The sequence below is a fragment of the Amaranthus tricolor genome, chromosome 3 (genome assembly GCF_026212465.1).
Source record: "Amaranthus tricolor cultivar Red isolate AtriRed21 chromosome 3, ASM2621246v1, whole genome shotgun sequence".
Lineage (NCBI taxonomy): Eukaryota > Viridiplantae > Streptophyta > Magnoliopsida > Caryophyllales > Amaranthaceae > Amaranthus > Amaranthus tricolor.
The window spans coordinates 18,381,280-18,396,781 of record NC_080049.1 but is presented as its reverse complement, the minus strand read 5'-3'; the positions used below and the strand labels follow the sequence as shown (position 1 = coordinate 18,396,781).

The window sequence follows — 15,502 nt, the reverse complement described above, 5'->3', positions numbered from 1 at the left end:
AATGTGTTGGCTCCGGTAGAGCAACAGCAGAACACAGTTCAAAATCCGTATGCACAAATGGTGTATGATGCAGCAGCGAGTAATTTTCCTGATACACATCATCATTTTCTACCCCAATGTGATGATGTCAGCGCTAATATAACACACTCGTCCTTACATATTGAAGAAGATCTAAATCCCCAATCAAGATAGTTCTTTGAAATGTTAAAAGCCGCCAACTTACCTCTGTACCCTGGTTGAGAAACTCATACTCAGATGTCGGTAATAGGAAGGATGGCGAGCCTACAGACAGACTTTCAAATTCTCGAGAGACTTTATGATGAAATCTATCAATTGATTATTGAAGTGTTGTCGAAAGATAACCGGATGACATCCTGTTTTTATGATACGTAGAAACAAATTTCGGCTCTCGGATTGCTGGTAGAGAAGATTAACTGTTGTATTAATGGGTGTATGATTTATTGGGGCCCCACAGCGAATATGACACAATGTGATGATTGTGGGGTTTCTAGATGAATAACAGATAAGATCCCTAGAAAGAAGTTTCACTACTTTCCCCTCGGTCCTAAGTTACAATGGTTGTATGCTTCTGCAACTACCGCTAATCACATGAGGTGGCATGCTGAGCGCCGTTCAGAAGATGGAGAGATGTGTCACCTCACGGACAGTGAAGCCTGGTTGACATTCAACGCGACCTATCCGGATGTTGCTAGGGAGAAAAGAAATGTGAGACTGGGGTTGTGTATAGATGGTTTCAATCCATTTGGCAGCTTAGGAAAACAATATTCATGTTAGCCCGTAATATTAACTCCATATAATCTTCCCTCCCTTGATGTGCATGAAGAAACAGTATATGTTCTTAACGGTGATCGTCCCCAGTCCTAAAAATCCAAAACATAGGATTGACATGTACCTACAGCCATTGATACACGAGTTGAAGCTATTGTGGGAGGATGGGATCCAAACGCATGATGTATCTAAGAGGGAGAACTTTCAGCTTCATGCGGCTTTGATGTACACAATCAACGACTTTCCAGCTTATTCGATGATGTCGGGGTGGAGTACATTTGGCGTGCATGCTTTTGCGTACTGTATGGATGATTCCAAAGCCGTCTATCTAAGACACAGCAAAAAAGTGAGTTCATAGATTCCAAAGCCGTCTATCTAAGATACGGTGATCTATTATGGATGATTCAGAAGCAAGAGCAACAAAAGACGCCTTCTTCTTATGAGTTGTTTCTTCACACTCATAAAGTGCGAACCAAAGATGGTTTGTAGTAGGTCAACGAGAAGTCTAAGGCTATAAGTGTAACACCCCGGCCCCTCGGACCGCTGGTGACTACTCTTGGAGACTGTAGACTAGCCCCACAAACCAACACAAGTCTTTCCAGCGCACTTTGGCCTCACTCGTGCGCACCCGGAAAAACTTCTCAGTAGGTCACCCATCCTAAGATTGCTCCCCACCAAGCACGCTTAACTGTGGAGTTCTTAGCAAATGGGCTCCCTAGAAAAGAAGATGCACCTTGTTGATATGAGTAGTCTATCAATCCTTTTTTTAAAGCTAAATTTGGGGTATTACACTCACCCCCACTTAAGAATACAACGTCCTCGTTGGACCGTAACTTCAGGATCTTTTCCCCCGCTAGGTGCACTAAACACTATCAGCCACGGTCGCAGGGTTGCTCTAATACCATTTGTAACACCCCGGCCCCTCGGACCGCTGGTGACTACTCTTGGAGACTGTAGACTAGCCCCACAAACCAACACAAGTCTTTCCAGCGCACTTTGGCCTCACTCGTGCGCACCCGGGAAAACTTCCCAGGAGGTCACCCATCCTAAGATTGCTCCCCACCAAGCACGCTTAACTATGGAGTTCTTAGCAAATGGGCTCCCTAGAAAAGAAGATGCACCTTGTTGATATGAGTAGTCTATCAATCCTTTTTTCAAGCTAAATTTGGGGTATTATAATAAGTGTAAGTTTAACTTCTTATCTACCTTATTTTTTGTTAGCATTTTTTGTTAACATAAAAAATTAGATTAGCTTTTGGTAGGTTAGCTGTTGTAGATTATATTATATACACATATATTTTACAACATTCCTTAGAATAGCTGATGTTTGATGTTGAGGAAATGCTAGATTTTTAGCTGTTTTCAAATTAGATACATAGTATGTCTATGTTGGTTTAAATTTCAAGGGTTAGTTAAGTTTTGGTTTTTGTTAATTTACAGGGAAAACTCTGCCGAAATTTTTACAAATCCATTATTTAAATGTTTATAATTTCGATTTGTAGGATGAATACAAGCGCTTCATCGCACCTCTCCCCGTAGATGCGCCTACCGAGCATTTGAACGATGCTTATTTTCAGGCCGTTAAAACCATTGAATCAGAGGCACCAAGGAAGAAAAAGCCCTCTAAGGCTTTCTTTGGTGTTGGTGACGCGACACAACATTATTATGCTGAGTTTGTGATGCCGCAATCCCACACCAAGTCGCTCCTCCTCCAGCCCAAATGGTTAATGAGAGGCTGGATCATCTTCAATAAGTCATGAATCAAATAGATGATCGCCTCAACAATGCCATTTCCAGGGAAGAGCATATGGCCCTTCTAGAGGAGCAACGCAAAATGAGGGAAGAAGTGAACCGTTTGCTATCCTTTGTGTGCACGTTGTTCCAGCAGAACCCAGCTTTCCAACAACCTCTTTTGCCTCCACCATCCTAGACCATTGTTTTTAAGTTTCTTAAAGTTGAATTGTGTTCGAAACAATTTGAAATTGTATAATTTATTTGGCAGATACTTTTATTTTTTTTGTTGGTTTGAATATAAATTTAGTTTCTTTCGTATTTGATGTTATTTTTATCGTTTTATTGTTTTGTTTAATCGATAATTTATTTTATCGATAAAATAATAATTCTGGTCAAATGTGGTCAATGATGTTGACCACATTTGACCAGATTAATTATTTTAATAATAGTATTTTCCAACTATTTTCCGACTAAATCCGCCTTTTCTTGGTAACATCTAGTCAAATTTCATGTTTGACTTTTCCGACTAATTACCGACCATAGTCTAGTAGCAATTCAACCGGCATCTGTAGCTTTCTTTTTTTGGTCAGATCAAGTCAATTTCGCAGTTTGACTTTTCCAACTAAATTCCTACTATTGTTTAGTCGGAGTCGAAAAATTAAATTATTATTTTAATGCCCAATTTTCTGAAATATCAAGAGAATTTTTGATTTTCTGAATTGCCGACTAATTTCCGATAACCGCTTGTCGAAATTTCCGACTGAAACATAGTAGGAGATCAGTCGGAAACTCCGACCAAATGCCTACTACCCATCATTTTTTTAGTCGGAGTTCCGACAAATATAACGACTAATCAGCATTTCCGACCATTCTAAGCCAACAAGATTAAGTTAAATTTCAACTGTTTTGGGCAGTTGGAAAATTGTTGTTTTTTTTGTAGTGTTTTGACTTGTTCATCATTGAAGATCATTTGATACATTAATGTAAATGAGATTAAGTTAATTCTATTGAAGAATTTCATCAAGCATTTGAATTGTAATCGAAGCTTTATGGAGTTTATCATTAGCATTCATTAATTCTTCATTTGGTTGTCTTCCTTGAATTGATTTCCAAGCTAGTAATTTCCAATTCTCTACACTTTATTGCTTTTGATTTTTTGTTGTTACTAGTATTTATCATGAATTCAATGTCTTTAGTTATGTACAATTTCAATATGAGTGAGTAGTTCAATTTGGCTTAGGCTAGGTAATATCACCATGTATGTAGTCTAAATTGCTTTCTTTACCTTTGACTTGGTTTTATTATTTATGGTTTGAGATATATTTTTCTCTTATCGTAGTGTCATTGGATTGAGGGCGAGAGTCGATTTCCAATGATAGTCTATGCTTGAAAATTGAAACATCTCCATGGGAATAGGTAGATGTTTTGATTGGAAATGATGAATGTGTGTTCCATGTCTTAAAATATGCTTAGCTCCATGAGAATAGGTAGTTGAGTATGTTATAGGAAGCTTTTGTTGCTCGAGAGATAACATTTGTATCGAAGATATGTTCTTCCCCATAACCTATATCCATGACCTTAGGTAGGGGCTGAACAATGTTTGGTCTAAACAATAAACCAAACCGGATCAAACCGGAATTTTCATATTTGGTTTGGTCTAAGGTTTGGTTTTTCTTTCAAATTAAATTATGGTTTATAGTCTGGTCATGGTTTTTATTTTTCAGACCATACAGAACGCAAACCGTACTATGGTAAAAAATCATAATTTTTTTTGAAAAAAAATTAAGTTACTACCTAGATATTTCAAGATGTAGTTATTATTGTATAGTAATATATACTTGAATGATGTTGATGTTATCAATTGATTACAAATTATTATATTTAGTGATTGTAAGTGCGAAATATTTGCATAAACACATGTATTGATTTGGATAAATATATAAAAATAAAAAGCCGTAGACCAGACCAGACCAAACCGTTGTCTAGTCCGGTCTGGAAAATTTCTAGATCGAAATGTTTTATTTGGTTTGATTTTAGTGTTAGACCAAACCAAATCGGACCATGTTTACCCTTAACCTTAGGTTGAATATTAGTAAATATTACTTTAGTGAGAAAGCCTAGTCTCTGCCGCTTCATCTTCATATTACCTTTTGATGTGTTTGTATTGCCTTTAATCTTATGTTCTTGGTTAAGCATCTTTACTTGTTTTATACTTTGTTTTAGCTTTAGTCTTTATTTGCTAGTTTTAGTTAATTACGGTAACAAACATCTACCTATACGTTGTTGAACCAACTAATTGATTAAGAATTCCTTGATATACCCCCCACTCCCTGTGGATTCAACCTGTACTTGCCCTAGTACTAAGCTACACCGTGCACTTGCGGTATTACTATTGAAGGACGTAAAGTCCCATTCACATCCTAGGCTATGTCTCTCATGGGGGAAGCTAATCAATACCTCAATGGAAACTCGCCTCGAATCATGGCAGAGACCCAATTACCTCCTGCTTACAACATAATATCATAGACGGTAGACTCACGATCTTTTAAATATCACTCCACATAACAAATCAACCATGACCATTGCTAGGTAACCAAAATATAATTTTCATATATCGAGAAATTCAAGCATTAATATTGTCACACATAATAGAAAATTAGACTGGTCAATCTCTTTTAAAAAGAGAGTCACTATCCACTCACCTATAGCTCCGCTATCGGGTGTCGATAAGATACTTCACCTATACGCTCTAAAATCTCGAATGGCCCAAAAAAATCTTAGGCTAAGCTTGCCTTTATTTCTAATCTCATAACACCTTGTGTCCACAATACCTTAAGGAATACTTTGACTCCGACTTGGAACTCAATCGGTCAACGACGTTGCTTAGCATAATTCTTATATCGTCTGGTGCAGTTTTCATCCTCTGACGTATATGTCGATCATCTCCTGAATCAATGGTGGTCTTAATGCCACAACCTCAGTTGCATTATTCCAACACAATGGACTACGACATCGACGACCATGTAAAGCCTCAAACTGTGCCATCTAGATACTAACATGATAATTTTTATAATAAAAAAAACTCAGTCAAATAAATCTAGTATATCCTCCCAAGAACCTCCAAAGTGAAGAACTAATGCACACAACATATACTCAAGCGTTTGAATAGTACAATCAGTCTGGCTGTCGCTCGCTGGATGAAAAGCAGTACTCATCCTCAAGTTTGTACCTAAGGTATCATGTAACTTCTACTAGAAGTTAGATAGAAACCTAGCATCACGATCGAATACAATGTCTTTAGGAACTCCATACTGTTTGAGCACATGTCGTTTATAAGCCATAAAAGGCTGGTGCTTACTCCACGTGTCCTTCATCGTAATGAAGTGTGCCACCTTCTTCAGTCTTTCAACAATAACCAAAATCATGTTATTGCCCTTGGGTTTTCTAAGAAATCCACATAAAAAGTCCATGAAAATCGACTTCCATTTCCGCTCAGGGATATGTAATTGATGAAGCAATCCTTGTGGTCTAGGATGATCCGTTTTGACCTTCTGACAGGTCAAACATATACTAACAAACTCAACAACATCAAACTTCATACCTGGCCACCAAAAACAATCGTCTTAAATTGTTATATAGCTTCTCCTTACCTGGATGGATAGAATAAGTTGAGTTGTGATCCTCTCCAAGAATATGTTTTCGTAATTCTAAACCATATGGAACACACCATCGACCATCATAACTCAAACTACCATCCTCATGTATACTAAAATGTCGTTCTGGTGTATCGATAATCAATGAAGCCCTTAGTACAAGCTTTGTGTCCTTAATCTAACATTATTTGATTTCGTCGAATAAGTCCAACTGAACCTCCATTATCGCGGATACGGTACCAGATTGAACTAAGTCAATGTCCAAATTATGGAACTCGTCTCTCATACATGCCCTAGACAACTCAGTATGTAGAGTATGCACTGCCTTTCTATTTAAGGAATATGCGACAACATTCGTCTTCCCTTCATGGCACTAAATCTCCATATTGTAGTCTTTAATCAACTTTAACCAACGCCTCTGTCTCATGTTCAATTCACATTGAGTAAAGATATACTTCAAACTCTTGTGATCTGATAGGACTGTAAAGCTCGTCCTATACAAATAATTTCGCGAAATCTTAAGTGCAAATACAATAGCTGTAAGCTCCATATCATGCGTCGGACAGTTCACCTCATGTACCTTTAATTGTCCTGAAGCCTATGCAATAACTTGTCCATTTTGCATGAGTACATAACCGAAACCATGTTTCGACGCATCCGTATACAACTCAAAAAGAGAATCATCATCGGGTAGTGCGAAAATTAGAGCAGATATGAGACGAGAGATTTCAGAGTCTAAAAGGCCTCCTCACAATGGTAATCTGACACAAACTTACGGTGCTTCTTTGTCAACTGTGTCAATAGTCGCGCAATTTTTGAGAAGTCTTTACTTTTTTCAAATCTAAGAACCCCATAATGCAACAAACTTCGTGCTTCATTACACTAAATAAGCCATAAACATACTTGACCGTAAAAGGCACGTGGTCAATTAAACCAACAAATGACTTGATTCAAAAAGTATCCCCTCTCCATACAGGGCATGAAAATCATCCCATGGACAAGATTCCAACCAAAACGAATGAGCCAAAAACTTTGACTCAAGTCATACTTCAACGTAAACTTTCCACATATAGTTCATATTTGTAACAGCCAAATGACCTTTTTACAATATAGCATGTGTCCACAATCACATTCATCTGAAACATGCATATCTCGACATTTTCAACGAGTCTAATGTGCTCTTATATGTCCAACATTTTTACTCATATAATAAATAGGCCAAATTATATTTCTTCCCATAACATTATATATTGTTCAAATCCAATCAACTTAGATTAGACATTTGCTTACTTTACGTGAATTAATCGACCCTTTATAAATATATTTGTTATGCAATTTGCTTGTCTTTTTATTCTTATTTAGGAAAATTTATTTTGAATGATCCATCTTATTTTTTATTTGTTGTGAATAATCACTCCTTATAACATTTTAACTGGTTATGGTAGGTATCTACTTGCTGTCACTAAAGGTGTTTATTGGGGTCATTGGATTGATTTCGGGTCACGTGCTTCGAGTTCTGAATAATCCACCTTATTTCTCTTTTGTTGTGAATAATCAGATTTTGTATCCACATTGATTTTTACATAAATTCATTTTAAAGTTAGGTCAATTCGATTTCGGTTAAAAGGTCGGGTAAAAGTCAAGTAATCGGGTCTATTTTGAATACTTCTAGCAGTTACACTCATTTCTTTTTCCTTCTTATACTTCTTCGTTGTTCTACTCATACTCCTATTTGATGGTAGGTACCTATATAGTAGTCGGTTAAAATTAGGGGTGTCAAACAGGTCGGGTTGGGTCGTTTTCAAGTTCGGGTCATATATAAATGGGTCAGTAGACCCTTGACCTGAACCTGACCCATTTAATTAAATGGGTCAAAAATTGAAACCTCGACCTGATCTGTAGCAGGTCGGGTCAACCTGATAATGACCCATTTAACCTGCTTTTTTTCATGTCATTAAACCCATATATTTCAGGTCATTTGACCCATTTGACCCATATATTATAAAAACTAATTCATGGCTAACACTGTAAAACATACTTGCATCCATTAATGGAGTTGATAGTTTTTCTAAGAATAATTGAACACTGTAAAACATATTCTAAAACATACTGTAAAATATGACAAAAACACTGTAAAATAACATACTTGCATCTATTAATGGAGTTGAAAATCGAACACAGTACAAGCTTCATAAAGAAAGATTCCAGTTCTCAATCCAAACACCATTTTAGTGAAGAATAATCGAACACAGTACAAGCATTTTTATTAAGTTTTTTGAATTGAAAAATCAAAAAAATCGAAAACATTCCAAATCAGAAAAAATCGATAAAAAAAATCAGAAAAATGGGAAAACAAAGAAATAATTCTTATCTTGATGCCGCAGAGAAGAGGAAGGAGAAGGCGCACAGTCACACTGAGAAGAAGTTGCCGCAGAGAAGAGGAAGGAGAAGGGCGAAAGCGCAGTCGCACTGTCGCACAAAGACTGGAGTGGAGAGGAATTGAGGAAGACGCCGTTTCAAACTTTCAATGGGTTTATGATTATTTTAGATTTTTAGGGTTTATGATATACCACTTGGGCCTTGGCACTTATCCAGTTATCCTAGTTATCTTTATTCTTTATGACTTTTTAAAAAAATTTCAATGGGTTAATAAATGGGTTAAATATGGGTCGACCTGACCTGATTGACCCATTTAATAAATTGGTTAAATAGGTTTTTTTCGGGTTTAAATATTCAACCTGAACCTAACCCATTAAATAAACAGATCAGGTCGGGTTGACCCATTTAATTAACTGGGTCAAAAATCTAAACCCAAACCCGCTAATTTCGGGTCGGTTTCAGATCAGGTTAGCAGGTCGGGTCAGCTTTTGTCAGCCCTAGTTAAAATATATCAAGTGGGGCTGTCAGCAAAAAATACACAAAGGTTAAATTATTTGAAATAATCAATAGTAGGAATTATTCACAACAAATTAGCAATATAAGAGATTATTCTTGATCATTTTTCCTTTTATTTACCCTTCAAAATTTCATTGCTATAGACTTCGTTAAGGTAAAATTGTTGTACTGTGTGTACCAATTTAATAATAGCATGTATTTACCAATGATTATACTTGATTGTACTTGTCAAATAAAAATACTTACTATTTTAATACCCTTAAAGGTTGATGCATACTAAAATAATATATACCAATTCCATACAAATACATTTTTATTCGTTGAGATCTTTATTAGGAACATGCAAAAGATTCATAAGTAACCTACAATTATTCTTTACAAAAAGTAGGACAAATAAAAAACACTATTCGATATAGTAAAATGCTTGAATTCTAATACGTTGTATCTTATTCTATTCTTATTTTACACTTACTGTAAAATGATTGAAATTCAATGGAATGGAAAATTGAGTTGGAAAATAAGACAAAAAATAGATGAAGAATAAAAATGAGTGATTTAAGATGTAGAGACAACATAAGTTTATAAATAAATTAAAAAAATAAAAATGAAATATTAGTGAAAAGAAAGAGTGCAAAATTAAGGGAAGAAATTAAAATAAAATGTGGTTCAAAATAACAGAAATTGAGAAAGTATAAAAATACGAACTATATCATACACCAACTGGCAACTTGGTAGACATACCGGGTACAAGACAATAGTGTGAAATAAACAAAAGGAAAAGAGAGATAATGTTTGTTCTGATTGTCACCGGCGTCCTGATCGGGATTTTGGTACTCAAACTGCACAGTCAACAAAAATACCTGATTACAATCTGAAAATTTGTTAAAAGTAGATTAATGTTAGCTATAGAATTAACTGATAGATTAAATTACCTTTTTAATTTAAATTTTTGATAAAGTCATCTATTTTTATTAAGTAAATGTTTTAATTATTGTTTTCATAAAAAAATCTTTGTGTTTATATTATAAATTTTGGATAAAAATAACCTTATTTTTTCTCTTTATAAATATTCTAATAATATTTTTGGTCCTACATATCTTCCATTAACCTTATTTTAACAATTTTATATTTTTTGTGGTCTTTAAATACTTCCATTAACTTTATAAAATTATTTTTTTATTATTTGTGGTTCTTTTTTTTTTCCACTAATTTCTTTTAATAATTTTTTACAATTGAATGTTGGCTATTACAATAAGCTTATTTGACTAGTTACCGGTTATTAGGGTCAATTAAATATCTTTACCAAATATTTTCATAACAACTAATTTTAGCATGTAGCTTACATAATTAAAGTATTAGTCAATAATTTCAGCTGATCCAACAACATAATAATTTTAGTAAACAACTAAATTTAACAATCATATATTAAACAAATATAAATATAACAATCCTATATTGAAAAAATCAGCCAAAGCAACTCAAAAATAGCCAACTTTTGAGTCATAAACAGAGGCATATACTTACCAATTTACCATTTATATGGATTGTTTGACTAATTAACAGGCTAAGCTCAATTTGAATACTTCTATTAATTGTAAACCAAATTTAGATCGCAATATTTTGCGATATCTCTAACAATTTGAATTGGAAAAAGGAAAATCAGTTGCCAAAGCGCTCCTTTTAAGTTGCCTCACTTCATTTCTCCCAATGTGAGTAACGTTTACTAGTATTTTTCTGTTTTCTCTCTTTCTCCCACTTACAAGTACTTCCTGAATTTCAGTTTCTTCTCTACAATGGCGACAGATTCAACTGAACAGGTATATCCTTCTTTCTCTCTCATCTTATTCTCTGCTGCATTTTTGTTCCGGCATTGTTGTTGAGGATGAAACTTTCAATTCTAAACCTGAAATTTTGGTTTTGACTAAGTAGCCGGTGATAAGTTCGACGCTTTTGCTGATTGAATTTGTTTGCATTTTCTTTTTTTCCTTTTCGGTTTGTGTGTTTATGGCGGCGGATTGCTCGATGCTGATTGTGAATTTTGAGCTCAAATGGATGAGGATTGGGTACTTATGATAGCTGTAGATGAACTGGAGGTTTCAATTTAGTAGCACGTCAATGGAAACTTTAAAAAACAATGAATTTTTTTATTTTCAAACAAATATTAAAAATATATTAAGTAGTTTAATCCACGACATTGATTACGATTTCGATTGAATTGAAAAATTAATGACTTTAATTATTAGCGTCAATGTAATCTGAATTCTAAATTTTTAGTTAATTTATTCAAGTTCAGTGCATCATGTTTCAATTATAATTGATTATAATTATAATTATGAGTTTTAAAAGCGATTTTAAAGGTCAATTATTAGTTAAAATAGTTTGAGCTTATCATGTTTCAATTATTGATTAATTTTGTCTATAACACCATCATTACAATTACTTGTGTTCATTTACCATTGAACAACTTCTTTAATCATACAATTAAGATAGCCCTAACACTATGTACTATATCATTAACTACGTTATATAAAATGAGATACAGTCATCAAAACATAATCACTGAATTATGGGTCAACTAATGCAAATAATGTTTTCTGTATTTATTTCAATCTCAATTATATGCATGTTGCTAAGTCTGAAGAATATCAATTTTTTTCTACAACTAATTAGTTTAGAACCCCTGTAATATTGCCAGGATTTTTGCCGCATTTTGGTATTGAGTGATGATGGATCAACCACAGCGCATTCGCAATGTATGGCACAGTTAGAAAATAAAGCATGTGTGGATGCTTCAGTAATTTGCCATAAACCAGTAAACATGGAATCTTCAAACTCATTTCCTTCTTGCGTAGTTACCGTTGATATTGAGAAAGGTTTGGGCGACGTTTCAAAAATCGATCAAGATACTTGTGGAAGCATCAAAACTGAAATTTCATTAACTGTGAGTAAAATCCAAAATTGAAATTGATTTCATCTTAATGTGGTGATTTTTGGGATTTCATTATGGCCAACTTATCTTCTATTTCGTCTTGTGTCTCGTAGAAACCGCTGCGAAGACAGAACAGCTTGCAATCAGGAAAAAAAACTATTCCTCCTTTAATAAACCATGTCCTCATGTTTCTCAAGCTTGATGCTAAAGGTATTAGTAATTGCATTTTAGCTGTGTTTTCTGTCTTGCAATTAATTGTTGGATGTTAATGGCTTTTGTTATTGTTTTGAGAATAGAAACTATTCATCAATGTTTAAGTTAAAACATGCAAATGGCAATTGGCAATTGGCAATGGCAATTGGCAATTGGCAGAGGTTCTTCTGTCATTGTTCAACTTTTGATGCCGCTAATCCAGTAACTAGCAAAGTGGTGGTCAAATATGTTTTGGCAAAGGGTTGTTGACCATTGAATAATGTTTAATTTTGAAGTTCCCTAAGCATTAGGGTATGGTTGGATTGGGAGTAGGTATGGGCATAGGTCTTAGACTCTAAGCGTCTAGACTCGACCGATTCTAATTTTAGGGTTTGGATCCACCTATTCTTTGACCCTTATGGTCCGGGTATGATTTGAGTCTATGATCCTAGGGCTAGTGGACTGGTCTAGGTCTGGGTCCTTACTTGTGAGACCTAGATTGGACCCATAGACCTTTGACATTTATATTTTAAAATAATTAAATAAAAACTATTATGTGTATTTATTTATTTGATTTGGAACTTTGTTAGTTTATCTAATTTGAAATGTAGTTGCTATATTTATATTTTAAGAATCGAAAGACTGAATATATTTCGTTTTAAAATTTTGAATATTAGAAAACTTCGTATATTTGATCCCTCAATTACGAGGGAGTATGAGTTTAGTTATATATGAAGCTTTTTGATGCAAATGCTTTCACTCGTTTTGACAGAGAAACAAACATTGGAGAAGCCGCACGATGCTATTAACAACAGACCGAGAAAGTGTAAGCGTGCAGGATTATTTCACTCACGACGAATTGTTCTTCTGTTTTCCATTGTGTAAGCATCCTGCCGTATAATCTGCTTACACTATACATATCTTCATTACTCTTTTCATAGTCACAATTTACTTCGTTAACTTTATTATGCTAGAATGAATTGAAAAGGTCCAACAATGTGGTAACCTGTCTTGAAAACTTTTAATTATTACTCAAAACTCGAACCTAACTAACCAAATCGAATTTTCATATCTGAATCTAATCGAACACAGAGCAATCAGTCTTTACGCTATTAATTTATATCTAATCACATCGAATTTTCGTATTAATTACAGTCACAAAAATACAGAAAACTGCCCACCCTATTTATCATCATATTTAAAACAAAATTTACATCTAGCAATCAGTGTTAGTTGCCTCCATTTAGCAAGTGTTTAGCACTACCTTCCAAATTAAAAAAAGAAAAAGAGCAAAGCATAAATTGGAAAAAGCATCTTGATCTGTTGTTTTTCACTTTTTATGATAATAATTGTATCTACTATTTGATCTGATCTAACTAAAAAGTGTATATAATGAAGGTTATTAGAATCCCGTTTCTACTAGGATCGTTGAAGGGTGGATCGAAATCGGTAGAATCGGATCGCATAATCGTGTAATCCAAAAAATATGTATTAGTGTGCTTTGGATTACTGATTATCAATTAAAATTGTTTTTTTTTTAAGTTTTAAAGTATAAGTAAAACATCTATTAATTTTTGAAAAAAAATATTTTTCATAATAATTTTCAAACTCAAAAATCAAGAAAAACTTAAATTTTATAAAGTTATTGACATAATTATTTTAAATATAAATTTATACATAAGTGAAATCTGTATTATATGAAAATATTTTACTATTGAAACTACCCATATAGGATTGATCGTTGGATTGTAGGATCCTAGAATCGTGTTATGATCCAACCATCTAAATTCTTGAGCTAAATAAGATCGCACGATTCTACCGCATTAAGATCCTACCTAATCGGTCGCCTATTTTTAAATTGTAAGATTGTAGAATCGAAATTCTGATAACTATATATATAATTAAAAAATCTGTCAAAACTTAAAAAGTCAAATCTATCCTAACGATATTATCACATAATTAATTAATGTTGGTTCTCCTTCTTTTCAGGTCCAGTATAGGGACATTAGTCTTGATATTACTCACTCTACGAGTTAGACGATTCGGCGATAGTTATGTGCATGGATGAAGGGTCCTACCTTTTTTTTTCCTTTTTTCTTATATAAAATATATAAAAAAAATATCATAATCTTCTGTTCCTAATTTCTCTGTTGGAGATTACTGTTTTGTGATCCGCGTATCTCCTCTATATTGGACTTCATCTCAATTTTTCCGATGTACATAACTGTTTCCAGACTGTTTTTTGTTTTTGTTGTGTCTTGTTTAGTTTGTTTTGATAACAAAAAATATGAAGACCATTACTTACGAAATGGTCTATTATAGTATTAAATTAGCAAAAAAAATAAAAAAAAAAACATTGAGAGTAGCCAGATTCATAGCACATAAGAAATTTTGAAGAATGAGAGCGGTTAGATATTCCAAATCAATTTCTATTTTATTTAGTGATCACCCTTAATGTTATCACATTAAATCTTTGATAATGGGATGACGGAGAGAAAAAATACCTCTAACTTAGGAATCATAATTGTTATACGTATATAATATATAATATTAACCTGTGTCTATTATTTTGCCTATTAAAAAATACATTCATAAAATAACTCTCTACACATTTAAGTCTCACAACCTAATGTATTAATGCCCTATTCAACTCATCCGATTTTTACTAATTCAACTGAATGTTACAAATTGAAATTAATTTTACAAATTGATATTTATTGATTTTTAGTGATTATTTTATTGTAACTGCAAAATTGATTTTTGCTAATTATAACTGATTTTTAGTTATAACTTATAATTGTGTTGTTATGATTAAAATTGATTTTTATTCATTGTAATTGATTTTTCCTAATTATAACTGGTTTTTACTAAATATAATCGATTTTTTGCTCATCAAATCTGATTTTTACGGATTAAAATTAATTTTTATTGATTTTTTTTTTAAATTGCGTAACAAATATTTTCATAAAGGGTCGTCGATTAATCACCTAAAGTTAGCAAATGTCTAATCTAACTTATAAGTTGAATAAAACTTCTTACGAATGAAGTTCTTAAGTTATGAATGAAGTTCTTAAGTTATATAATTTTGAATCATTTGATGTATGTGAATTTTGCTTGCTGGAAAAATTGACAATGTGTTCTTTCAGTATAACAACTTTAATAACTTTAAGTCTATAATAACTTATAATGACTCATGAATATCTAATACTATGATCCAACAATCTCCCACTTAGGCTTTATGTAAATCTTTATAAACATGTATTATAAGAAAAAGAAAAATTTCACGTGATAACTCTGAGGTATTGGAAAA

General features: G+C 33.5%; 1 protein-coding gene across 1 annotated transcript; it reads left to right on the top strand.

Annotated features, from left to right (window-relative positions):
* Positions 1-10,543: 10,543 nt before the first annotated feature.
* LOC130809016 (uncharacterized) lies at positions 10,544-14,416 on the top strand. The gene is made up of 6 exons (XM_057674613.1): positions 10,544-10,780; positions 10,852-10,888; positions 11,767-12,012; positions 12,114-12,210; positions 12,965-13,073; positions 14,182-14,416. The coding sequence occupies exons 2-6, from the start codon at positions 10,865-10,867 to the stop codon at positions 14,258-14,260; spliced, it is 555 nt and encodes a 184-aa protein (XP_057530596.1). The 5' UTR covers positions 10,544-10,780; positions 10,852-10,864; the 3' UTR covers positions 14,261-14,416.
* The last annotated feature ends 1,086 nt before the right edge of the window (positions 14,417-15,502 follow it).